The sequence below is a fragment of the Microcebus murinus genome, chromosome 10, assembly GCF_040939455.1.
Source record: "Microcebus murinus isolate Inina chromosome 10, M.murinus_Inina_mat1.0, whole genome shotgun sequence".
Taxonomy (NCBI): Eukaryota; Metazoa; Chordata; class Mammalia; order Primates; family Cheirogaleidae; genus Microcebus; species Microcebus murinus.
The window spans coordinates 21,901,986-21,929,018 of record NC_134113.1 but is presented as its reverse complement, the minus strand read 5'-3'; the positions used below and the strand labels follow the sequence as shown (position 1 = coordinate 21,929,018).

Below are 27,033 nucleotides of genomic sequence, written 5' to 3'. Positions count from 1 at the left end.
CTTCAAAACAACTTTATAGGTAAATATTACTTGCCCTATTTTACAAATGAGAAAAATTGAGGCACAGAGAGATTGTGGCTTTTTGAATGAGATTTAAATCCTGGTTCTGTCTGGTTTTATTTTCCATGCTCTTTTCATAGTCCATGCTTCTCTTATAGCTTGAAATAATAAATATGAATGATTATCTTTTCACATGTATAATTTATATCTAAATTGAACTCTAGTTTGTTATCTGCCAACTTTATGGCCCTGGGCACTCTTTCCAAATAAGTCAGGTTGCCATAAGTGAGTCTTTTTTTTTTTTTTTTTTTTTGAGACAGAGTCTCACTTTGTTGTCCAGGCTAGAGTGAGTGCCGTGGCGTCAGCCTAGCTCACAGCAACCTCAAACTCCTGGGTTCGAGTGATCCTTCTGCCTCAGCCTCCCGAGTAGCTGGGACTACAGGCATGCGCCACTATGCCCGGCTAATTTTTTTATATATATATCAGTTGGCCAATTAATTTCTTTCTGTTTATAGTAGAGACGGGGTCTCGCTCTTGCTCAGGCTGGTTTTGAACTCCTGACCTTGAGCAATCCGCCCGCCTCGGCCTCCCAAGAGCTAGGATTACAGGCGTGAGCCACAGCGCCCGGCCCATAAGTGAGTCTTTTGATTCAATTTAGTTCGAAAAACATTTGAGTTTCTTTAATGTGCTAAGCAATATTACGCAGTGCTGAGGCTTTCCCCCACGAAGTTCACAATCTAGTAGTGAAGAAAGAAGTCTAAGTAAATAATTATAATATAATGTGATGAGTGCCACAATAGAAATATGGACAAAATAGAGGTAGAGCTGATAATTAATTAACTTGGATGAGTGAGGAATGCAGGGAGGGGTCCATGAAGGAAAAGGTGGTATCTGAGAGAGTTTAAAAATTTTTTTAGTTAAAATTTTTTTTTTTTTTTTTGAGACAGAGTCTCGCTTTGTTGCCTAGGCTAGAGTGAGTGCCATGGCATCAGCCTAGCTCACAGCAACCTCAAACTCCTGGGCTCAAGCGATCCTTCTGTCTCAGCCTCCCAAGTAGCTGGGACTACAGGCATGAGCCACCATGCCCGGCTAATTTTTTCTATATATATTAGTTGACCAATTAGTTTCTTTCTATTTATAGTAGAGATGGGGTCTCGCTCTTGCTCAGGCTGGTTTCGAACTCCCGACCTCGAGCAATCCACCCGCCTCGGCCTCCCAGAGAGCTAGGATTACAGGCGTGAGCCACCGCGCCCGGCCTTAGTTAAAATTTAATTTTTGTTGGTTTTATATTTATTTGAAAGTAATAGGGATGTAAAATGTAAATTCAAAGACTCCCTATCCCTCACTTCCCAGAGTTAACCATTCTTTAACACTTTCTTGGAAAGTAGAGGTTTTACTGTCTTTGGGAAGCAGCTCCCTAACTTACTGAAGTGAAGTGAGATCTGTATTCTAGAATACTCTTTGTTTACCCCAGTATTTATCACAATTTATGGTGATTGTCTGTTTACTTGTTTTTCTCTCATACTAGTCCCTATGTTCTATAGTATAGTATAGTTTGGAGGCAACAGACTCTGGCTGTACACTGCCTGGGTTTGAATCCCAGCTCTGCTATTAATCAGTTCTGTGTCATTAGGGGAAAGTTATTCAACATTTCTTGACTAATAGTACTATTTCATAGCATTTTTGTGAGGATTAAATGAATGTATGTGAGTCTACAAATACACATATACATATAGTGCCTGCTATAGTACCTAGTTCATAGAAAGTGCCCGATGAATATTAGTTGTTGTTATTAAGAATAGCATTTAGTATTTTGCCTGGTATTCCATAGAAATTTGTTGAAGATTGAATGAAATCATGTTTTAGTTAGTGGTTGAAATACTTGGTTTGATCAAATGGGCATAGGTTTAGTTCTTGTTCTCTTACGAATTGTTGAATTTTTATTTCTTCTTGCTGTTTCTTTTCTCCCATTGCATCAATTGCATTTACACCTGTGACATTCTCATAGAATGGTTAGTCATTTATAGCTATATGGTTTTTTGAGACAGAATCTCACTCTCTTGCCTGGGCTAGAGTGCTGTAGCGTCAGCCTCGCTCACAGCAACCTCAAACTCTTGGGATCAAGCGATCCTCCTGCCTCAACTTCCTGGGTAGCTGGGACTACAGGCATGTGCCACCATGCCTGGCTAATTTTTTCTATTTTTAGTTGGCTTATTTCTTTCTATTTATAGTAGAGACAAGGTCTCGCTGTTGTTCAGGCTGGTTTCGAACTCCTGAGCTCAAGCAATCCTCCTGCCTCGGCCTCCCAGAGTGCTAGGATTACAGGCGTGAGCCACCACGCCAGCCCCTATAGTTAGATTTTTAACTGGGTTTGACCAGGCCATATTCAAAGAACGGTTTATTTTGATACTAGAAACTTTCCCCCCCTGTTTTATGTAGAAAGTTTTAGGTTAGTGTAAGCTTAAATTTAATTGAGTTTCAGTTTTCCAAATTATTTGTTCACTCATTTATTTGTTATTTGATACTTTTTGGCCATGTACTATATGCCCATCATTGTGAAGGTCACTTTCTGAGCTTTGAGGAATTGATCAAGGGGAAATAAAGAGCATTTTAAAATCTAATCCTCTTAAATTTGTTAGTAACTTATCTGTTTTAGGTTCTCATCACTCTAGTTTTTATTATATATTATACACTTGGCCCTCCATGTCCCTGAGTTCTGTGTCCATGGATTCAACTGACCATGGGTCGAAAATATGAGGAAAAAAAAGTGGATGGTTGTGCCTGTATTGAACATGTACAGACTTTTGTCTTTTTATTCCCTAAACAATACAGTATAACAACTATTTACGTAGCATTTACATTGTATTAGATACTGTAAGTAATCTAGAGATGACTTAAAGTATATGGGAGGATGTGATAGGTTATATGCAAATACTACACCATTTTATGTAACAGACTTGAGCATTTGTAGATTTTGGTGCAGTAGGTCTTGGAACCAGTCCTGCACGGATACCAAGGGACAACTATACTTGTTTGTTTTATCACTTCTAGTAAAGTGTAATACTTTCTAGGCAGGATCTAAATCTGATTGACCTTGTGTTCACTTTTATCATTTGGTTTGTCTTCTGTACAGTTAATTTTTTAAAGAATGAGAACAGTGGCATCTCTGTGTCTTGTGCTGTTGAGGATAGATACTATAACTTCCATTTTACATATGAGGAAATGGAAACTTGTAGGTTAAGTAATTTGCCTAAGTTTATACACCTAATAAGTAGTAGACGTGAGTTTGCTGTTTAAGTTTGCCTGACTGCTAACCTTTGACTCTTAAAATGAGCTCAATACTATTTAACATATTTACTTATACTCAAAGTGACTGGGGTGGATGTACATGAAATTCTAACTGTGTGCTAATATCATCTCGTGTTTTATTTTAAGTACACGTTACATTCCTTTACCCTTTTGTTCATGAGCAATAATGTAATATTTATATGAGTGGAATAGTTAGTGTTCATAAGATTAAGATGCAAAGAAAATGACATCATTTTATCCTTTTTTTCTCTGTCTGAATAATTGTAGTTAGGGAAGAGCAGTCTTATGTACATCATCATTCTGAAGGTAGTGTGGCCTCAAAAAAAAGGTACATCATCATACTGGCGGTGTAGTGTCATACTTTAGTTAGAAAATGAGTTTCATTTTGCTATGATTTCTTTCATTTTCAAAGAGATAGAGATTTTTTGAAGATATCCTTACATAATTTATCTGCACATGTTATCATTATTAATGTATCAAAGAAAAATAACAAGTGACATGTATTTGATTAACTAGATTTCTTCAAACTCATTGACATTTGTAACACATGACAGGTTGCTTGATATAGGGTAGCATTTCTCTTAAAAATACCACTTTTTTTATATTATGTTTTTTTCTTTAGATGATCTGTGCTGTCATTTGCATATTAGTAATTTTAAGAATTTTGTATTTTTCAGAATATAACCATGTTAAAAGACAGTTTATTACTGAAAGAAAATAATTACTTTCACTTTCATTTATTGGATTTTTGTTCATTTTCCCCCTGTATTTAGAAACAAAAAAAACATCAAGAATCTCTCCCGCTTAGTTGTCCGCCCCCATACAGATGCTGTTTACCATGCCTGCTTTTCTCAGGATGGTCAGAGAATAGCTTCTTGTGGAGCTGATAAAACTTTACAGGTAAAACCTATCTTTTGAGAAAAATTGAAAGAGACATGTACACATTCTTTGCAAATTAGAATATGTTTAAATCCTAAAATTCAAGAAATAGCAGAGAAATTCACCTCTTGAACATTTTATGGAAGATTTATCTAAAGATTTTAAAGACACAGTTATGTGTTTTTGTAATTTTAAACTTGCCAGGTGACAAAGAAGTACCCTTTACTCTGCTAGTCAGTTCCCTGCCATCCATTGCCAGTTAAGGGTAATAGGAAATGACAATTGTTAGAAGACATGGAGACTTCATAACACAGGGAATAGGGCTCTGATTAAAAAACAGTGATTAAGTAAAATACTTGTTTTATCATAGGCTTAGGTATAGATTTCTGGCTGTAAGTAGGAACTGGACTAGACTATTTTCCTAAGGTACTTTCAAGAATTTCCTTTAAGTTTTTATTTGTTTTCAGCAAAGGTGAATGAGTGCTTTTCTTTACATTTGTACTCTACCTTTTGATTTTGAAGGGACCAGGATCAAATTAGTTAAAACTTTTATATTTAGGATACTTTTGGTCTTTGCAAGATTATGACTATACATGTTATTTCTATAGTGCACTGAGTTTATTAATTTTGTATTTTGATCCAAGGAAAAAAAGCATAGTGAATGAATTGTTTTCTATTTGATTATTAAGAATTTGTCAAAACAGTCTCAAGAAATGAAGCTATACTCTTCCACTTCTTTTTACTGATATTTACAAACATTTAACAATGGATGGTTGTCTATTTACATTAAGGCATACAAATTCGGACAGAAATTCTGAGTTTTGGAGTGATTTTGCCAAGGTTCATTTCTCTTTCGCAAAATAACAATGATTGTGATCTTTTAAAGAAAGATTTTTATTGAATGACGGCCCATAGTTAAGTGGTTTGTAGTAAGAAGATTTATTGTTGCTTCTGCAGGTGTTCAAAGCTGAAACAGGAGAGAAACTTCTAGAAATCAAGGCTCATGAGGATGAAGTGCTTTGTTGTGCTTTCTCTGCAGATGACACGTTTATAGCAACCTGCTCAGTGGATAAAAAAGTGAAGGTAGAAAAATATTTTCATCTTGACTTGGAATCACCACAAAATTCATTTTCTTTTTCCATAATAGAGAGACCAGAGTTAGTAGAGTTAAAAAAATCTCTTGCCTCTTGGTCTACTAACTTGGTCCATTGTAAATTAACAGTGTCTTAAAATTCTTTATTTTTAAACACCAGCAAAAATGCATAGGTTAGGTTACTAGGCAGTGGGGAAAAGTAATTGCCAATTAGTGAATTTGCCTGCCGTTAAAGGGTAGGTCTGTGAGTTAAATATCAGTTGAAATTTTTGAGTGCATTGTAATGAGAAGTGTTGCTGCACAAAATTATTATCCAAGATCAGATTCCTGCTGTAAAAGATATAATTTGTGAAATGTAACCCAGATTTTTTTTTTCTTTTTCTTCTTTTTAACCTTTATGAACTGGCTTGTATAGTTAGGGCAAAACCAGATGGATGAACAAACTAACAATTTAATGGTCTGAAAAATAAACAGAAAAAAATAAACCGAGGATAATTTTATCTTTCTTAATTATTTTTTCTTATCTTTTGTTCCTAGAGTTTGTTTTTAGCTAGAGCATTTATACTGTAAGAATACCGAATTTAAGAGAAACTGAAGGCTTGGGGGATGTTTTATCATTGTCATAGGTGGACCTTGCTTCAGGCTTTTTTTAAAGGGGTTGTGGAGTACTGAATCTGGCTAGATGGTGGGCAACCAGTTGGCTTGGGTGTTTTCCTGGAGTTTTCACCCACTCGAAGAGGGCTTTGGAATGTCCAGACTAAATTAAGACCTTGGATAAATCTACTTCTTGATAGATTGGACTAGATGGCTTTGCAGCCAACAGTTAATTCACTCTGTATCCTCTACTATGAGTCACATTTAGGGTTGGTTACTCTAGGCAGTTCCAAAGTCAGAACTGCATGGAGTAAGAGGAAATAATACTGAGTTTCTGTTTTCTAAGAACTGACAATATAAAGCAAGAGGCAGCAATACCCATCAAAGAACTTCAAATTAAAATAAACCCTTTGGACCTCTGGGGAGTCTAAGTGCTTTGATAAGATAGAAAGGAATGCTATGGGTAGGGACATTTGTACCTCTAAAAAGTCAAACTCCCAGTGAAGATCCATTAGGTAATTATTTCTTTTCTTTTTTGTTATATGAAACAGACTGCTTAGTTGTCTTACATATTAACTAGAATGATGATTACTTTTTACTGAGAACTTAACACTGTGAGAGGCTTTATACTACACATTTTCTTATATTAGATTATCAGTTTCTCACTACAACTTGCAAAATAAGTATTGACCCCATTTACAGAAGAGGATACACATTCAGAGGTAAAGTCACTTGCCCAAGTTCATATTAGCTAATAACAGGGTTGAAAGCTAGGTTTCTTTCAGATTCTAAAGCCTTTATTTTTTTCACTGAGAAATCTGCCTTTACTTATTTATATGGTACCTTGAAGTCTACAAACACTTATCACGGTCATTATCTCATTTGATATCTTGAATTGTGTAGGACAGGTGTAAGTATCCTTATTTTACAGAAGAGGGAATTGAGATGCAGGTAAGTTAAGGACTTGATGAGGGACACACCGATCATAAGTGGTAGAGCCAGGTCTTGCACTTAACCCTTTTATCTGAAGTCCATTATGCCAGCCCCTTTGTAGCAAATCTCTGCCTGCTGTCATTCATATGAATGTGTGCAATCTTGCCCTTGAGGAATGCCATGTTTTCATGATGTTCCAATTATGCTGTAGAATAATGTGTATATTTGGAAGTAATGTTTTAAAAAAAATTAAGGCAAAGTATTTCCATATTTTAGAGAAGGTAGAGGTATTTGTTAGCATCATGTCTGACTGGGAAAATCTGCCATAATAAGAGAGAGAGCATTTGCAAAGGGACTCACAATTGCTTTGCCCTTCTCTTTTTGAAAAAAATGGATAGTTGTAAATTTTATTTTCTCCATTCTCCAATCTCTTTAGATTTGGAATTCTGTGACTGGGGAACTAGTTCATACCTATGATGAACACTCAGAGCAAGTCAATTGCTGCCATTTCACCAACAAGAGTCATCATCTTCTCTTAGCCACTGGGTCAAGTGACTTCCTCCTTAAAGTAAGTGTGGATATTGAGAATTATGCAGATAAATTTGATAGATAATTCAGAATTTCTAGTTTCATTTTCTTATGCATCATATTAGGATGTTTTGGTTGCAGTGATAGAAACTTTCATGTTACCTTAAGCAAAAAAAACAAAAGTGTGTGTATATATATGTAAATAAAATCGGCTCACGTAACTGAAAAGTTTAGAGGGAATACAGCTTCAGACGTAGCTGATTTCAGGTGATTACACTGCATTTTCAGCCTCTAAATCTCTCTCCATCTCTAGGCTCTGCTTTCCTTTGTGTTAGTTTAGGCATGCTCTATGTGGCAGGAAATATGGCTACCCTCAGCTCCAGGCTTATAGAAGTCTTACAACTCATAATCACAGAGGAAGAGAAACTGCTCTTTTCCTTAGATCCCATAGATCTAATTTTAGAGAAGACTAGTGGAATCAGTTTGGGTTATATGGTGATAGCTAGGTAATCCCAGTGTGGTCCTTGGGTTGTCCAAGGGTCACAAGTTTAGCTATATGGAGGTGGGACAAATGAAGTCAGGCTAGCTCCACTTGAATCATAAGTAGAGCTTGATTCAAAAGAGAGATTCTGTTATCAGAAAGAGGAGGTAGAAAAGGTGCTGGGAGAAAAAAAAAAACAACAAGTAAAACCAAAAACAGATATTCTGAATATGCTTGATAATGTTTGTAATTACAAATTATAAAAGATTGTATCTTTTTTTTTCTCTTAAGTGGATGAAGACAGCTAGAGTAAACCTTCCAAGTTCCAGAAAAATCTGCGAACTTCTTTTGGATTACTTTTTGGTCTTATTTTAAACCTTTCTTCCTTGATGTCACACCATCTTTGCAATAGGACATCATATTTTTGGGAGGGGTGGCTAAAACATTTCAGTTTAGAAAACTCATATTCTCTGTTTTGACATTTAAATAAATAATTAAAAAAAATGTTTTTAGAAAATACTGAAACAGTTATTAAAAATTATCCTCCCTTCCCCCTTTTCAGGAACCTAAACCTATTTATTTATTTTTCTCCAAAAGCAATTACATGGGAGCTCTCTCTGGTTGAAGTGGGGCCTTCTTCATGATAGGATAGATAGCATGAGAGGAGAGGAGATGTTTTGTTAGAGAAATTGAGTCATTTGTCCTGTGAAATGGGCCACATTCTGGATTTGGTTGATTGCTTCCTGGAGGTGTTGTTTGACTTGTTCTTCCAACCCCTTACATTTCTTATCAAATACAGTTATACTAAAGGCTATCTTTGAATATTTTTGAAGAACTTTTTAGAGCATTAATAGTTTTTAGCCTGGTTAGAAGATTCAGGGTTTGCATTGTTGAATCTTAGAAAAGACCATTTTTAAGATTGGATTTTTAAGATTTTTAAGATTGGATAACTTTTAGGATTGGGAAAATATGATTGAGGAATTAATGAAATGCCCCGGTGGTTATAATTAATGAAGTGCCCCGGTGGTTATAAACAACCTGTTTTATAGAGATAGGTTTCTTGCTCTCTCCTCTGTCTACCTTTAAGTCTACCATAACTAATCAAAGAAATATAGAGTCACTATACCTCTTTTGTTATACCTTTGTTGAATGTGTGAACTCAATGGTTCACTTATTAGAGGCTGCTATCATGGGAGAGCTCTCAAATATCCGGTAGGGATGTTTTCCAGGAAGGCTTCCAGGTACCTCAAAATCTGTGAGCTTCCCTGTGTCTTGAAAGACAAGCCAAGGCAAATATGGCCCACAGGTTGGGAGCCAGAGACAATGAGTACACTTTGCCCAGAGATGCGCCCCGGTGGTTATAAACAACTTGTTTTATAGAGATAGGTTTCTTGCTCTCTCCTCTCTGTCTACCTTTAAGTCCACCATAACTAATCAAAGAAATATAGAGTCACTATACCTTTTTTGTTATACCTTTGTTAAGTAACAACTACCTCTTAGAACTTAGAAGTTAGTCCCTGAAAGACTTTGTACCTGTTTGTTCACCTAGATAGATTAGAAGCCCCTTGAGAGGACTTTTGACCCTAACCCACTACCTGTATCCCCTAGCAACTGCATTCCCTGATATGCAAATATGTTACCTTGACAACTGGTAACTGATGTCTGTGATTATAAAAACTTGTATGAATCTAACCATATTGCTGGCGTTTATGGAGATATGCCAGTCTCCTAAGTACCCCCACTGTGTTATATCTGATCTTTATATATATATATATATAAAACTATAAACTATACCTTAGTCTCTGTGTATTCTTTTATTTCTCTCTGTTGTCTGTCAATTTCCTTATCCTCTGTGGCGAACCCTATCTTAGGGACTTGGCTCCATGGGGAGAAGTAGCTAATTTCCTCGAGGGCCTGCCTCAAATACTCTTCCCTGCAGATAACCTAGCATTTAAAAAAAACGAGGACAATTTGTATTACATATTACTTACTGTAGCTTATTGTAACTGAGTGAAATAGTGATTCTAAACCACTCACTTACAATAAGCAGCAACTGTTTAGTTAGTTATTTAGTGGTCAGAGTAAAAAGTTAAGTTAGTCTCTGAGTCCCTTAGTAGATCTAGGTACTGATGCAAGGGATGCCCTATTACTTATTAATCACAAGTTTATCTTTGTGTTTGACACCTTTGTGTTACTGTGAATTGAACAGCATCCTGTAACCAAAAAAGCTTAAATGGGAGAAAAGGAATAACTTTACATGATTTCTGACTTTTCTCCATTCAGTACTTAGTTTTTAATTTATCTGTTTGTTTGTCACAAATAGCTCTGGGATTTGAATCAAAAAGAATGCCGAAATACCATGTTTGGCCATATAAATTCAGTCAATCACTGCAAATTTTCACCAGATGATAAGCTTTTGGCTAGTTGTTCAGCTGATGGAACATTAAAGGTATGTTTTTGTACATTATTAAAATGGGTTGTAATTTTGTGGAAAGTGTTACGATACAGTTATAGAAATAGATTTCTGTTTTTTCACATTTCTATGGAAAGAGCCTCTTCCTTCAGTTTCCAGGAGCATATTTAATGTAACTGTAATTGCTTGTCATAATGATTATTTATGAATGATTTACAACCTAATGCTTAAAGTTCTTACAGTTTGACCTCTTAAATTTTAAGCATACATTCCATTTTAAGCATATATTCATAAAATATTTTGAGATCTGTCTTAGTTCTTTTTGTGCTGCTAAAACAGAATACCTGAGACTGGATAATTTATAAAGAACAAAGATTTATTTCTTATAGTTCTGGAGGCTGGGAAGTCCAAGGTTGAGGGGTCCACATTTGACAATGGTTTTCTTGCAGTGTCATCCCATGGTGGAGGGTGGAAGGGCAAGAGAGCATTTGAGAGAGTGGGGAAGAGAGAGGAGAGAGAGGGTGGGGTGAAGGAAGAAGGGATGAGGGGGCTTTTATCCTTTTATCAGGAACCAACTCCTGCTATAACTAACCCACTCCTGAGATAACAGCAATAATTTATTCATGATGGTAGAGCCTGCAAGACATAATGACCTCTTAAAGGTCCCACCTCTCAAAACTATTGTGTTGGGGATTAAGTTTCCAACCATGAACTTTGAGAGTCATATTCAAACCATAGCAGGATCTATGGGATCAGGTTTGTAAAGGACTTGCTTTTATTTATCATTTATTCATTTTGCCTTTTATGTTATTATTTTCCTGTTTTTGAGAAGTCACCTGGGGGAAAAATGCAATGCAAATAGTGCCATGCTATATATTAGGGAAAAAGGCTTATTCAGCCTTCTGAAATTTATAGTCCTAAAAAAACTAAATTCTTCTTCCTTAAATCTCCACCTTCTCCAATAAGATCCTAATTTCACTTTATTATTCCTGTCTTTGCTGTCACTCTAGTCTCCTATTGATTTTCCTTAGTTTGTTCATAAGTCTAACCTATCTTTGACGTTCTGGTTCTTGGTCTAATTTTTTTCTCTCCTGCTCTATAGTATTTGGTCTGGTTCAGGCTGTTGTCCTCTCATGTCTGATAGCAACCTTCTAACATGCTGTCTTTGTCTCTGCTTATCCAAGCACAGAGCTACTAGGATTACCCTCTACCACTTTTCTTCTTGCCACTCTTAGTTGGAGCACAAAGAGTACCATAGTATAAATTGTGGGAAACTCATACTCAAATCAGGATCACTCCTGAGTTTCTTCACCTTCCATCATTTTGCCACCTTCTCTCCTGTCCAGTTTGTTTCTTCTAGCCTCTATACCTTAATTGTCTGTTCTGTGCAAGTTAACCTTTGTTTATTTCAGCTACTATCCCTATATGTGTCCCTGTTGCCTTTCTAGGGCTGTTTTTTCCTCCAATTCACTTGCCATATTTTTTAATTGTGCTCAAAACTTTATGCAAAGCCTTCCTCAGAATGTGTTCTATTATATCGTCCATCTCTTTGGTTCTGAATACATATATCAATCTGTATAGACAGCAACTTCTTGATTTGTCTTCTGATTTCCACTTATAATTGTGTTGTACTGTTCAGTCATTTTCATGTGTCTTTTATTTCTTTAATAAGATTGAATATAGGTTTATGATCTTGTCATCTTTTTGTTGTATCTATCTCTGAAGTTCACAGTAAGTACATAATTGTATCCATGTACTCAGTAAATTTTCTTGACATATACCTCGTCTAGAAAAATACTTGAACCCTCATGGGCACTATTTTGTTAGAATCTCTAGAGAAGGAGATTGATTAACACGACTCAGTGACCCCTAAGTAAGGAAAACTATCTTAATGCTGATACTCTGGGTTGGATCTTTGATCTCTCTTTGCTGACTGAGGGTAACTCATTTTGTATAAATTATTCCAGGGTATCTAGGAACTCTTTCTGGGTAGAATTTTACTTTGTAGAATTTAGTAGCTATTTGTGGATGTTGGGAGCATTCAGGTAAGTGGATTTTGGCCTCTATGATGTGTTATTTATCTGTCTCTTCCTTTAGGATGATCCATATTATAGGAGGTTTTCCAGAATACTCATGGAAGGGTTTAGGTAGCTGCCTTCTGAGAGATTCTTTCAGTTCTGTCAGCCCATTAGTTTTTGTTTTTTACTAAGGGGATGACTTTAGAAGAAGGAATTTAATATTTTAAGCCAAGTTTTTCTTCCATTTTATCTCCTTTGCTAATTCCAAGTTCTGGGAAGATTAATTCTAAAATTAATCCTAATCCTTGGCATTATTATATTACTATTAGGTTGCTGAATGTTCAAGAAAGTTGTAAAACCAGGCCATTTATATGTTCTAGAAATCTAAGTAGTGCAACTTAACTGGACCTTTTTAAGGTTCATTTGAGTCAACAGTTTACTGTTGATTTAAATCATCCCTAATTTATTTGCTATTTTCACTGTAGTGCCTATTCTAATCCTTTTCTGCTGTTCTTAATCCCCTAACCCTTTCATTCTATGGAGATAACCTTACCTAATACCTATTCAGACAGTTAAAATCACCTACCAAGAGCCCCCTCAAAAATTGCTGTAAAAAGCAAAAAAAACAATGCCAAAAAATTGATTGGGAATTGTGAACTTACTGTTTTCCTATGGACTGTCTGGCTGTCATGTTTTCATGGTGAAGTCATGATGTCAGAGTCTTTATGTCTTCTGTCTTGATCTGGTTGTGTATACAGAGAAAAATTGTCAGTCTCATTCTTGTAGGGTATAAATCTGGCTGGCATGTTCAGAGTTGACATGTAGGCAGAGATCTCAACATTTAGAATATAAACTTTCTCTTCATTTCCCTGTTTTCAGTGTGGCGACGTTGCTGTCAACTGTGTTGGGTATAGAATAGTCCCCTATTATTCCACCAGTGTAGGGGCACAGTCCACCTGGATTTGCAGAATGGGAGAGGAGATTTCAATGGACTTTTAAAGATTCCTCCTGCCTTAGCTTCACCTCTGCCAGAAGGTGCTGGATGTCTACACTTCCTGCGCCTTTAAGGAATTCTGTGTGCTGTTTGGTTTTTCTTACTGCAGGCTCAGAATTTAATTTTTAGGAATCTCCTTATTACTTGCCTTTCTTTTTAGCTTTTATGATTTTGTTGCTATTAACTCTTTCTCCATTTTCCTTTATCTTGTGGATTATGCCTAGAGGAAAAAAATCCCTATTGTTTTACCTGAGTTTTGGGAGGATTTAGAGATTGTCTTAGTCTGTTTTGTGTTGCTAAATAGAATACCTTGAGACTGGGTAATTTACAAAGAAAAGAGGTTTATTTGGCTCATAGTTCTGGTGGCTGGAAAATCCAGAATGAGGCAGCTGCATCTGGTGAGGGCCTGAGGCTGCTTAGGCTGCTTTCACTCCTGGTGGAACGTGAAAGGGGAGTGGATGTATGCAAAGAGATCATATGGTGAGAGAGGAAGCAAGATTAAGAAACTGAGGAAACCAGACTCTCTCTCTCTCTCTCTCTCTCTTTTTTTTAAAGAGGTGGGATCTCACTATGTTGTCCAGGCTACCTTTGGACTCCTGGGCTCAAGAGATCCTCATGCCACAGCCTCCTGAGTAGCTGGGACTACAAGGCATGTACCACTGTACCTGGCTTCAGACTCTTTTTTAACAATCTGCTGTCTTGGGAACTAACCCAATCATAGAGAACTCACTCACCCCAGTGGGACGGCATTCATTTATTTGTGAAGGATTTGCCTCCATGACCCAAACACCTCCCACTAGGCCCTATTTTCCAACACCACTACGGTGGAGATCAAACTTCATAAGTTTTGATGGGGACAGACAAACCATATCCAAACCATAGCAGAGGTGAATATGTGTGTTCTGTCTCCATCTTTAATCTGAACTCTATTTCCTTCAGTAACACTGTTATCTCCACTCACCTATGCTTGAACCTTGGGAGTAGTCTTTTCACTTAAAATGTATTTATTGATCATTTATTGAATATTTACTATGTGCTAGATAATATAGTAGGTGTTTGGGTTTTAAACACTAAAAACAAAAAAGTATATGTCCTGGCCTAAAGTTGTTTAGAATTGAGTTGGGGATAAAGGTAAGTGAATAGACAAACCATGAAAGTGATAAAAGTATGTAGAGGGTGCTCTGAGAGCAGATGAGGACTCTGTTAGGAGGGGTTCGTGCACATGATACTACAACCATTGAACTTGTTCTGTCTTCATTTTCTTTGCTTTCCCATTTTGTACTTAGCTTATGTTGACCCTTTAGGTTCTAGGCCCAGTGTTGTTCTTGTCTTTTTGATGTTGAAATTCTGTCCATCTTAAGTTGGTATAAGGTAGGCAGATCTTCAGGGAGTAGAGTAAGGTGGTTACTTCCTGCACAGAGTGTTCCCTCAAGCCCTCAGCTTGAATACAGCATTCCTACTGTGCTGTATCTTTTCCTGTCAAATGGCATATCTGACATGTCTTATGTTAGAGTCATTTATGTGCTTATCTTCTCTTACTGGCCTGTAAACTCCTTGAGGGTAGTTTCTATATCTGATTCATTTATATACTCTCAAAGTGACTAGCATAGTGTTTAATAAATGTGTTAAAGATGATAAACTCTTCCTGTATCTCTTCAAATCAAACTAAGATCTTCAACTTCACAGGGAAATTTTTTAAAAGTCTTCATTTTTCAGGAGTAGGATTTTGATTTCTGTATTCATGTGAGTATCACAGTGTGATTGTGGAGCACAGAGCACTAGCAGCAGGGGACAGACATTACTGCACTCTTGGTGACAACTGCCCATGTTTGCGGTAGCTTTCCCACAGTGCTATTAAGCAAGTATTGTTGGCTGGTTTGCAGTGATACAGTGACATGTAGTAAGCAGAATTCCTGCAAAATGATGTTAGGTAACAGCATTTCAAGGTCAAAGTCTCCTAAAGCTTTTACCTTCTGAGAGGATGAGAACTGTAAAATTATGTCCTGCTCCAAATGGCTCTGTGATTTTCTAAGCTTTCTGTAGGGTATAATGATAAGCATGCATTTTGAAGGCTCTGATGATAAACTATTTCAAAATGCAAGTTTTATTTAAAACTAGCCATTTAAAGTTTACAAAGGCACAGGATGCACAGGGACTCTGGATACAAATGCAGAGACTTGCTCAAAATGAAATACTGGCATTAGTTTATGTGGTCCCTCGATGTGTAGGTTTTCATCACTGCTTGGATATGAAGGAGATGAAGTCAGGTCCAGAAGCAGAAGATGTAATTTAGGCAGATGTAATGAAATTGTATTGCGCTAGTTTTCTTTTTCTTTCTTAAATCCAGGCAATCTGTTTTCATATTAATAGGGAAACAGAATGTGATTTCTCATGTATTCTGGCTGATGTAACTGAAGCTTCTGGCATTTATATTTTTCTTTTTTGTCTTTAGTATCAGGGAAGGCTAATTGTTTTAGTACCTGTTCTCTCTTTTGCTTTATCTACTTCATTCACAGTTGTTGCAAGGGGAAAGGTTTTGGTTTCGGCCATATGTTTTAGTATATATAATACTTTTCTTAACTCAAGAGAGATTCAAAATGTGTCTGTCCAGACAAATGTTTTACCTGGGAGCTGTGCTTTGGTGTCTGAGTTAAAGCCTGAGAAGCAGGTTGGTTTTGTTTTTTGTTTGTTTGTTTTTTGTCCACCTTGGCTGTCCCTTGGTCTGGGCTTGGTATCCATGATCACTCTATGAAGCTGGGACACTGCTCAAGGTCCAGAGTAGTGAAGGTAGTGGATCGTCTCATGGCCTTTGCCTTTCATGCTGTTCAAGTGATTCTGCTAGGGAGTGAGGTTTTAAGTATTTTGCACCCCGTTCCTCAGGATTCCTATCTAGCTCCACCAGCACACAAAGAGTCTTTCTTCCTTTCAGCATGTCTTTGTTTTCCATTTTCAGGGACTTCCTTGTGTCTCTGGATGCTCTGCTAGGTTATAACCCGGCCTGGACTGGGTCCTGTGTAGTATTGCTGCTGATGTAGGGTAGATGTGAAGCACATTTCATGCCTGGCACAGCAGAGGGCAGCAGTGGCAAGTGAGTCTCTTCATGTCAGTTTCTTTCTTCCACGCTTGTCCTTTCTGTCAACACTTAATCTTTAGCCTTCTCCACGCCATGCAGGACTCTTAACTTTTTATTTAGTTTTATATTCTACATTGTGCATTTTGGGCAGTGCTTGTAATATTCTTCTTTTTAGGAAGATGATGAATGAAACTGGAATACTTAAAAGTCTTATAAAAATTCATGCATAGATAAAAATAATCCATCAGGTGAAGTGAATAAGTTTGTGTGACATTTAATCCAGGTGGAATTCTAGAGGTGTGATTTGAGAGCAAAACAAACTTGTTTTTGTTTTTTATATTTTTACTTTGAAGCTTTGGGATGTAAAATCAGCAAACGAGAAGAAAAGCATTAATGTGAAACAGTTCTTCCTAAATTCAGAGGACCCCCAAGAGGATATGGAAGTGATAGTGAAATGTTGTTCATGGTCTGCTGATGGTGCTAGCATAATGGTGGCAGCAAAAAATAAAATCTTTGTAAGTACTAGTATTTTAAAAAGCCAAATTTAGTCTGATTTAAAGAAAATTAAAACTCCTATTTTTGCAATTTTACACTGTTGATACAAATAAAGTCTAGCTGTGTGATTTTGGGCAGGTTCCTTAACCTCTCCTAGTTCTTTGGAACTGTACTCCAGAGGCTATGGATGGCCTTATGAGAAAAGGTCCACATGGGTTTGGGAAAGGTTATGTCTTGTTTTCTTCTATAAGGTATACAATGTGAACTAACATATTCAAGGTCCCAGGAAGTCCTACAATAAGGAACCAGTTTATATTTGTCAAGTCCAGTGTTCTTCAAATGTATTTAAAACATTGCTGCATCACTTCTTTCTCTTTTTCCAGTTTTGATTACATTGATTTTTCAAAATGCTTCCTTAACCCTAAAACTTTATGAATTTCTGACTCTGGAGAGAAATGCTCATCAACAACTGAACAAGATTGGGAGATTTTTATAAAGAAAATGAGGAATATATGCAAAAAAAGGTTAATGATAAGAAAATGCCTTTTTTTTTTTTTACATCTACTAGTAGCTTATATTTATGGTGTTCATGTGCTCTCATATATAATTTCTTTTGATATAAATAACCAAGAGACATAGCAGATTGCAAAAGTGCTGTGATTACAATGAGGCAGCTGAGGTTCAGAGTAGCGAAAGAGTTTGTCCCAAGTTATACTGTGACTAGGAGAGCCAGATCTTCTGATTTATATCTCAGTGACATTCTATTCTAGTAGTAATTTTAAAAGACTTGAGTAAAGGATATTACTACTTTAAAAAGCATAATTGAAATATGTGATATAATTTAAGACACTGTTTATATGGTTGTTATTGATCTAGTAGCTGTGAGCCTTGAACCTTGGTTGCTTATGGGTTTATACCTTTTTAGCAGGAAACTAACAGGGAAAATATTTCCTTTTCTCTTAAGTTTGTTAAAGTTGTTTTTTTCTTTTCTTTTCTTTTCTTTTTCTTTTTCTTTGTCTTTTTCTTTGTCTTTTTCTTTGTCTTTTTCTTTTTCTTTTTCTTTTTCTTTTTCTTTTTGAGACAGGCTAGAGTGCCATGGCATCAGTCTAGCTCACAGCAACCTCAAACTCCTGGGCTCAACCAATCTTTCTGCCTCAGCCTCCCGAGTAACTGGGACTAAAGGCATGTGCTACCATGCCCAGCTAATTTTTTTCTAGATATTTTTAGTTGGCCAATTAATTTCTTTCTATTTTTAGTAGAGACTGGGTCTTGCTCTTGCTCAGACTGGTTTAAAACTCCTGACCTTGAGCGATCTGCCTGCCTTGGCTTCCCATAGTGCTAGGATTATAGGCGTGAGCCACCCTGCCCGGCCTTGTTAAGGTCTTTAAGAACAGAAAAGGAACCACTGCATTTGCAAGATTTGAAGATTAAAACAATTTTTTTGTTGTGATAAAATATGTATAAAGTAAAATTTGCCATTGTAACCACTTTTAAATGTACAATTCAGTGGCATTAATAACATTCACAGTGTTATGCAACCATTACCACTATATACTTCCCAAACATTTTCATTACTCCAAATAGAAACTTTGTAACCATTAAGTAATAATTCCCTGTTGCTTTCTCTTCCCAGCCCCTGGTACCCTCTAATGTAATGTATGAATTTGCCTATTCTAGATATTTCATATAAGTGGAATCCCCTTGTGTTGGGTTCATTTCATTGAGCATAATATTTTCATGCATATTGCAGCATGTATCAGAACTTTATTCCTTTTCATGTCTAATACTCCCTTGTATGTATATATATCACATTTTGTTTGTTCATTCATCTGTTGGACATTTGGCCAAATGTTCTGATACATGCTGTTATCACCTTTTGGTGATGGTAAATAATGCTGCAATGAACATTGGTGTTACAAGTTTATTTGAGCCTCTGTTTTCAGTTCTTTTGTATATATACCTAGGAGTGGACTTGCTGGATCCCTCCCTTCCCCTTCTTTTTCCTTCCCTTCCGTTTTTCCTTCTCTTTCTTGTTTTGTCACCCTGGGTAGAGTTCAGTGGCATCATCATAGCTCACTGCAACCTTTGGGATTACATAAATTGCCTTTGTACTACCCAACAAGTGTGCCCGTCCCTCAGACAGTGAGCACTATATCTGTTAGATGTGGATTTACTCAGCTCCTCCTCCCCCCGACCTGTGCGACACCCTATGAATGTTGCTTCTCATGTGTGCATGTTAATGTTGATCAATTAGTACCAATTTAATGGTGAGTACATGTGGTGTTTATTTTTCCATTCTTGTGATACTTCACTTAGAAGAATGGGCTCCAGCTCCATCCAGGATAATACAATAGGTACTTTGTCATTTTTTTATGGCTGAGTAGTACTCCATGGTATACATATACCACATTTTGTTAATCCATTCATGTATTGATGGGCTTCTTTTTCTATTTCAGTAGAGAAGGGGTCTTGCCCTTGCTCAGGCTGGTCTTGAACTCCTGAGCTCAAGCAATTCTCCAGCCTCAACCTCCCAGAGTGCTAGGATTACAGGCAGGAGCCACCACGCCTGTCTACTCCTGTTCTTTTTTCTTTCCAACTGAAGTGTTGTTAGTCTACTCCTATTGTTAGGTCTTTTCTCTTTTGCTACCCCATAATTGGGACAACTGCCTATTCCACATTCACCAAGTTTCCCCTATCACTTTCAACCACTAATTTTTTTTTTTTTTGAGACAGGGTCTCACTTTGTTGCCCAGGCTAGAGTGAGTGCCGTGGCATCAGCCTAGCTCACAGCAACCTCAAACTCCTGCCTCAGCCTCCCGAGTAGCTGGGACTACAGGCATGTGCCACCATGCCTGGCTAATTTTTTTTATATATTTTTAGTTGGCCAATTAATTTCTTTCCATTTATAGTAGAGACGGGGTCTCGCTCTTGCTCAGGCTGGTTTCGAATTCCTGACCTCGAGCAATCCGCCCGCCTCGGCCTCCCGGAGTGCTAGGATTACAGGCGTGAGCCACTGCGCCCGGCCTTCAGCCACTAATTTTTAAGAACGACCTGTCCTGGGAAGCATTTAAGTATGATTTCCTCTCCTCTGTTTTTGGCCTCCCGTGCTATGCTGCTTACCATCTGGACATACTTGGAGGGCTGTGCATTCACTAAACATCTATAGATCCCACTGGAAAGCTTTTTTTTTCTTCTTGAGGACTATGCCTTGGTTTTAATTTGCTATAATGTATCTATCTATATATATAAAGTATAAACCATCTTGTCATTTGGCAAAAACTTTAGAAGAGTATATTTAGCATTTAAAAATTTTTCAAAAATTGAAGAAGCTTGAATGACTCAAAAATAGCTTTTTTAGGGTTCAAAGATGAGAAAATGATTAATTATAATAGTGTAATTTGGTAGTTCTGGAGATAAATGGAAATGATTGAACTAATTTCATTTTAGCAAACCTTTGCTCTACATTGGTGATCTTCATTTATGAGTATACATTTTTTCTTTTGAATAAATAAGCATTAGGGAGATCTGCTCTGTATGTTAATTTGGCTAGTCCATTCATTTATTCACAAAAGTTTTATTTCTAGGCCAGATTGATGAATTTTTCTTTATAGAAAATGTTTCAAGATGAGCAGTATTTAAAAGAATATGAATACTGATTTATATTTTATTAATGACTGTCAATAATTATGTCAGTTATCAGTAATTATTTTTTTCAGGACTTATATTTGAAATGGGAGGAGATCCTTCTAAACATAAAGTTAGATTTAGTTTCAATATAGCTTATCTTTTAAAATATTTTACCTTAATAGATATCTCTATATTGACAGCTTTTGGACATTCATACCAGTGGCCTATTGACAGAAATCCACACAGGCCATCACAGCACCATCCAGTACTGTGACTTCTCCCCCCATAACCATTTGGCAGTAGTGGCTTTGTCCCAGTACTGTGTGGAGGTGAGTAGTTGAATTTATTTTGTGAGTTCTTGGTCTCCAGAGATCCAAGGATGACAGAGAATGGGCTGCCTAAACCATTAGATGCTGAGGATGCTTGCTTGAGAAATTATAGGCTATTTTCTTCATAGCCTACTGACCTATAACTTTGGGATAATTAAACCATATAGGCAGCTTTATTACTTTGATTGAAGTATTTATTACAGTGATTGAAGACTTGACAGTATTATAGGGAATGGTGGTACCATTCCCCAAGCATTTACCGAATGCCAAACATGTGCCAGAGTCTGGGGAAACACTGGAATGACCGCTGGTTTCCTAGACAGAAACATGGCATCTCTTAAACAGTATAGCCACAGAGTCTTTTCTTCTTAAAAGAAATGATAAGAGATGAGTTCAGTTCAGATTTCTTAGATCATTAGGTAGGATAAGATAGGATATTCATTGCTAAGCACTAATGAATAAAATAATGCCTATGAATTACTTGTTTATATTTATAATTTTGCACTTGTTAAATTTTATATTCAGATTCAGTATCGAACTGGCCGTGGAAGAATTTCACCTAGTGAATTGCTATATTGATTTTTTCATAAAGCAATGAACTATATTTTTCCTTCAAAGATAGATTGGTTAGTTTTTCAAAGCTTTCTTACTCCTTATTCCTTGGGGTTGGTTTTACCATCAAGTAGTTTGAAGTCCCCTTGAGATCCCAGTTCTAAGAAGATGAGAATGGCCCTTTATCTGGAAAATGGGGCAGTTCACTTGGTTCATAGGCTCCTCTTCAAGAGAATCTTGTCTAATGTGAGCACTTCTTCAGTGTTCTTTGCTTATTTCAGCAATTTTTAGTGAGTTAGCCAACCTTGCCCCTTACTGTGAAGGCATTGGAGCAGAGTTGCTAAGCTATAACCCTTGAGTATGGAGGCTCAGATGAGAGAGAGGGGATGAGCTCTGTAGACTCCTCCTAATTCTGAGTGCAATAGTGCCCATGACATGGAAGAAATTCCCTGCTGAGAACCTTCATTGCAAGTAGAGGCAGTGAGTATGAAAAATCTCCAGTCCTGTTTGAAACTATGGGAAGAAGTAGGGTGCCCTGGGCACTGTTTTCTTGGGAAGAGACTTTGAATTGGAAGTTTTTGATCTGCTAGGAGATCTTGAACTTGACCTGTAGATCCTCAAGGCAGGTGTGGCTGGAATTTTCCCTTCTTTGGGTTTTGTCAGGATTTTTAGAAGGAGTGGAGTAGCAACTCTTCTTTTAGCCTTTCCTGTCACTTATAAAATTCTACCCTCTGCCATCCTTAGAAAGCACCAGGAAACAACGTCTTCCTTCTTGAAATATAGGGACTTGCTTTGGAAGGCTCTGAATGACAAAGATATGATGGGGGACAGATGGGGAGAGCAAGGAGAGATGAGAGGGGAAGATTTTCAAGTTGTAGAACCTCTTTCATTTTTGGCCATTAGCTCTGTAAGTTTCAACTTGGACTCTGGAGATAAGGCAGAAAAAATTTCATATAATTACTTCATAACCATAGAACTCAATGAATGAAAACCACACTCATGTGATGTGGTGAAGTACTTGTTTTGTCCATGCTAGTTCTGAAATCACAACATAGGTCTGTAATTTAAAGTATATGGTACTTCATTAGACTAGAATATGTTTGAGTAATTTACAGCAGAAGCCAGGACAAAATGCAACCAGGCTGGTGGCAGACATTGACAATTTGTAATAAGCATGAATAACAAGAGAAATGTGTACATGTTATAATTAGTACATTCGTTTATTGTAGGGTTTTTCAATAGGTTGAAATGAAGGTTAGATGACAATCTTAGTGGAAAATAGTCTGAATATGTCAGCTGCTTATGTTCATCCTATTATTTGTTTAGATTGATTTTTTTTTAAATGGATAAATCATTTACATGATTCCAAAGTCAAAGTTTTATAAGTTATATTCAGAGAAGTCTTGCTTTCATCCCTGTCTCTTCCCCTCCATTCATTTCTCCCTTTCTCAATAGTGACCATTTTGCTTTTGGTTTAACCTCTCAGTGTTTCTTTTTGCACATATAAGCAGATATTTATATATATATATATCCATATATATTCATTGTATATTCACATATTTATTTTTCCTTCTCTTATATAAAAGGCAGTACTGTATAGTATATATACTCTTCTGCACTTTGCTTTTTTTCTGTTAATAATGTCCTAGAGATTAGTTGTTATCAGGGCGGTTTTCATATTCCTTTTTATAACTGCATAATATTCTATCATTTATTGTAGTTTATTCAGATGGTGCCCTATTGGTGATCATTTGGGTTGTTTCTAGTTTTTTGTTATTAATAATGATTCACTAAATAATATTCTGCATAAGATATTTTGTATTTTTGGTAATGTGTTTTTGAGCTATATTCATAGAAGTGGTATTGCTGGGTCATACTTGCTATTTTCAATATTCCTGCTATATTCAAAATGCTTATGAATATGATTTCCTATATGCTGTGTCTGTTCTGTAGCTATGGAATGTAGATTCATGTTTAAAGGTAGCTGACTGCAGAGGACATTTAAGTTGGGTTCACGGTGTGATGTTTTCTCCTGATGGATCATCATTTTTGACATCTTCTGACGACCAGACAGTCAGGGTGAGAAATATTTTTGTTTTAAACATTTATTGATGGTGAGTTAACCCTCCTACAAACTAATAAATTATTGGGTAGTATTGAGGGAAGTAAAACAGGAAACTACTGGATTCATATTCAGCCTGGAAAAGTGCCATTATATGGACTATCACAGTCTCATTCATTCACTATTTGTTCATTGAGTATTACTATGGGGCAGGTGCTATGGGAAGTCCAATGATTAAACTGTATTTTGGTTAATTTAAATATGTTACATTTGATTCCTCAGAGTAATTTTTAACTCTTTCCTCAACCTTGAATTCCCACATCCAATTACTTGCCAATTCTAATAGATTCATCTTTTCTGTTTTCTATGATTTATCTCTACTTTTCCATTCCTTCTGCACAAGTTCAGGTCTTCATTACCTGTTGCCTCTCTTCTTGTATTAGTCTTTTTTCTTGCTCTTCTGCATGCTGTTTCCAAGATATTTTCCTTATTTGCAGTACAGTCATGTCATTTTTGCTCAAAAACAGGTAGTGGGTCCCTTGTCTGCCAGAGTAAATATATAATTCTTTGACTGCCATTAAGCTTCTCCATACCATGGCCTCATTCTGCTCCAGTCTATCTTCCAGTTTATTCCTATAGAGAACCTACGCTGAACTGCTCCTAAACACCCTGTGGTTCCCTGCTTATGTACTTTTGTTTAAGTGTTTCTGATGTTTGTAATATCCTACCTCCCTGTATCCCTTTTTGTTGAAATCCTAACTAGCCTACAAATCCCCCCAAGCCTTCCTCATTTCGGGGAAAGTCTGTCTCCCTTAATGCCATATAATTTTTTGTCATTTTCTAATGGTGCTTATCAAATTCTGAGTTGAATTTAAATACAGATTTGATTTGATTTACTCCTCACCTTCAATACTCTACTACTCTTCTGACTTATTCACACGTCTTAGATTATAAACTCTTAAAGGCCAGGGACCCTGGTTGGTCCCTATAGTATCTATTACAATGTTTTATACAAATTGTAGCTAAAATTTATTTAGTATTTATAATACTATATGCCAGACAATGTGCAAAGTACTGTGTATGTATTAATTTACTGATTCTCACAACAGTCCTTTTGTAGCTGAGGAAATAGGCACAGAAAGGTTACGCAAAGGAAGGCCGAGAAAGGTCAGTGCTACTTAATGTGCCAGTCTCAGTGAGTTGGAGCCAGAATATAAATCAATGCACGCCTTTCTTCGTCAAGAAAGTCTTGTTAACCTGGAGAATGGACATGCTTAAAGTTCTGACACGGCCAGGGGAAGGGGGAGGGATGGCAAGGGCAATATATGTAACCTTAACAATATTTGTACCCCCATAATATGATGAAATAAAAAGGAAAAAAAATGTCTTGTTAAAAAAAAATAAGCTACATCACTAAACACACTGCATCACTAAGCACACTGTTACAGTATATTTAGTGATATAGTTGATTTACATTCTGGTGCAAGTTTCTTATCTTTTTGTGGATTGGGATCAGTGTGAAAACCAGGAGGTCCTTATCTTTGAGTAGCACTGGGTTAAGCAGCCTGCCCAATCAGTGTGAAAACCAGGAGGTCCTTATCTTTGAGTAGCACTGGGTTAAGCAGCCTGCCCAAAGTTATAACTTTAGTTAGAACTAGAATTTGTAATGAAACATTTTGGTTCTAGAGCCCATAGCTCTTAATACTAACTGCATTGTACCATAGATTGTGTTAATAATAGTAAATATTTATTGTTGGATTATAATGTAATAATTGAAAAATTTTTGGCATCATAGATATTTTAATTATGAAACATAGTTTGTATCTTGCTTTAAAATGAAGTCTTGTCTTTACATTATTTCAGAGGATGAACTGTTATTAATAGTTTTTTTATCTTTTAATCAGCTCTGGGAGACAAAGAAAGTATGTAAGAACTATGATATAGTGTTAAAGCAAGAAGTAGATGTTGTATTTCAAGAAAATGGAGTGATGGTCCTCGCAGTTGACAATATAGGACGTCTACAAGTGAGTAATTTTAAGAAAACAATTGGAAAAATTGTTTTAGTTGAACTCTGAACTCACAGTTTTTCTTGTTTGTTTTGAATTAGGGATCAGGCATAATTGTACAGTATGTAACAGGTGCCCAGAAAGCATTAGTGAATAAATATATATGCCTGTATTTAGAATTAAGTAAGGTAAAACCTCACTTCACTCTTCTCCTATTAGAATCTATAATCTCATTTCTTGATTTGTATGGAGTCTGGGAATACCATGAGGACAAATTTGAACTTGTCCACAAGAGGGATTTGAACATGTCTGATGGAATGTGCATGGGGGATGAGCATACTAATGTGAGCATTTTTACAGGGGAAGGACAATAGGATCTTTGAAAGAACAGAAGTCACTTTAAGTGATGAAAGAGTCTGACTTATTGGAACTGAGCTGGGCTTTATATACTGAAGCGCACATGTATACTCGTTTACTCACACATTTGTTCAATAAATATTTATTGAATGCTTATTATGGTCCTTGAGAAGGAAAGGGTTGTGTAGTAAAACTGAAAGAACTGTACCGCTTAGGGATCCATATAGCACTACTCTAGATTGCTCATCCCTTGCCCCCCAGCAAAAGTTGGGACACATGATAGGAAGGTGTTTCTTGGCTGGCTGAAGAGAAAAGGAGTCCTAGAGATCCACTGGCAGAGGAATAGTATTTAGGAACTCGGAGTGGTGGTAAGAGAGAGAGCAGATGCCCTAAGGAGCATTGGAGTTTTCAAGAACAGGTTAGCACTACTGTGCTGGTGGCCTGGGTAAAGAGTCATCTGAGTGGAAGTCCAGTGCAGTTGGTACTGCATTGAAGGAGACATCCTGGAAGTGGTAATGACGTTATAGGTGTAAGTCATGGTAGCAAGAGAAAACAAACACCTCATTGAAGGTCAAACACAAGAGACTGCTTGCATGTTAGCCAGCTCAAGCAGAACACCTGAGTATGGGCCATCATGGAGGTGTTAGCATGTGGAGCTGAGTGACAGTGGTGACTTTTGGCTGAGAGGGTGATTAAGAGCAGCAACCAGAGAAGAAGAGCCAGGGTCGGCATGGCTTGTATGTGAACGAGTGTGACATTCTGCCTTGTCCTGAGGATTCCCTGAGAGACATAGGATTGGGAAGGACAGAAACCCCTGTCATAAGTGAGAGCTAATGATCCTGTGAACTATTTCTCACAGTGTATTTGTTATTTTAGGACCTTTCGCTAGTCTTTAAGAGCATGAATGCAACTTGAGTTAACTTTTTTTTTCAGATAGGTTTTAGAAGTGCCTATTAACTTCTAGGGAGAGGTTTTAGCATTGATATTGTGATCTTATGCCATCTTTGCATTTGATTTTTCTTGATTTGCTTATTGAAACATAGGAAGCATTCTCATGAATAGTGTGTGAAAGAATAGTGAAGTAGAGCTACAGAGCAGAGAGGAACAGAGAAGAAGACAGAAAAATAAAGCATGCACATGGAAGGTGTGAGAGGTAGCAAGAGATTGAGACAGACTGACAGAAGGTAGGAAGGGCAGAGCTTAACACATTCTAAAGATGCAGAAGTCAGCTTGATGTATTGGAAAGAATAGACTTTTCACTCAGGAGACCCATGTACAAGTTCAGACAGT

At 36.8% G+C, this 27,033-nt stretch overlaps 1 protein-coding gene across 3 annotated transcripts in view; it reads left to right on the top strand.

Moving 5' to 3' along the window:
* APAF1 (apoptotic peptidase activating factor 1) overlaps window positions 1–27,033 on the top strand; it is a 73,643-nt gene that overhangs the window by 23,546 nt on the left and 23,064 nt on the right. For 2 of the 3 annotated variants that reach the window (XM_076007871.1, XM_076007870.1), the window contains exons 13-20: window positions 4,083–4,209; window positions 5,146–5,271; window positions 7,245–7,376; window positions 10,141–10,266; window positions 16,669–16,830; window positions 20,638–20,766; window positions 23,272–23,397; window positions 25,285–25,404. In XM_076007871.1, coding sequence (XP_075863986.1) covers window positions 4,083–4,209; window positions 5,146–5,271; window positions 7,245–7,376; window positions 10,141–10,266; window positions 16,669–16,830; window positions 20,638–20,766; window positions 23,272–23,397; window positions 25,285–25,404 — 1,048 coding nt within the window. Of the gene's footprint in view, window positions 1–4,082; window positions 4,210–5,145; window positions 5,272–7,244; window positions 7,377–10,140; window positions 10,267–16,668; window positions 16,831–20,637; window positions 20,767–23,271; window positions 23,398–25,284; window positions 25,405–27,033 lie in introns of those variants that run through there. The other variant, XR_012921500.1, reaches the window with a different exon arrangement.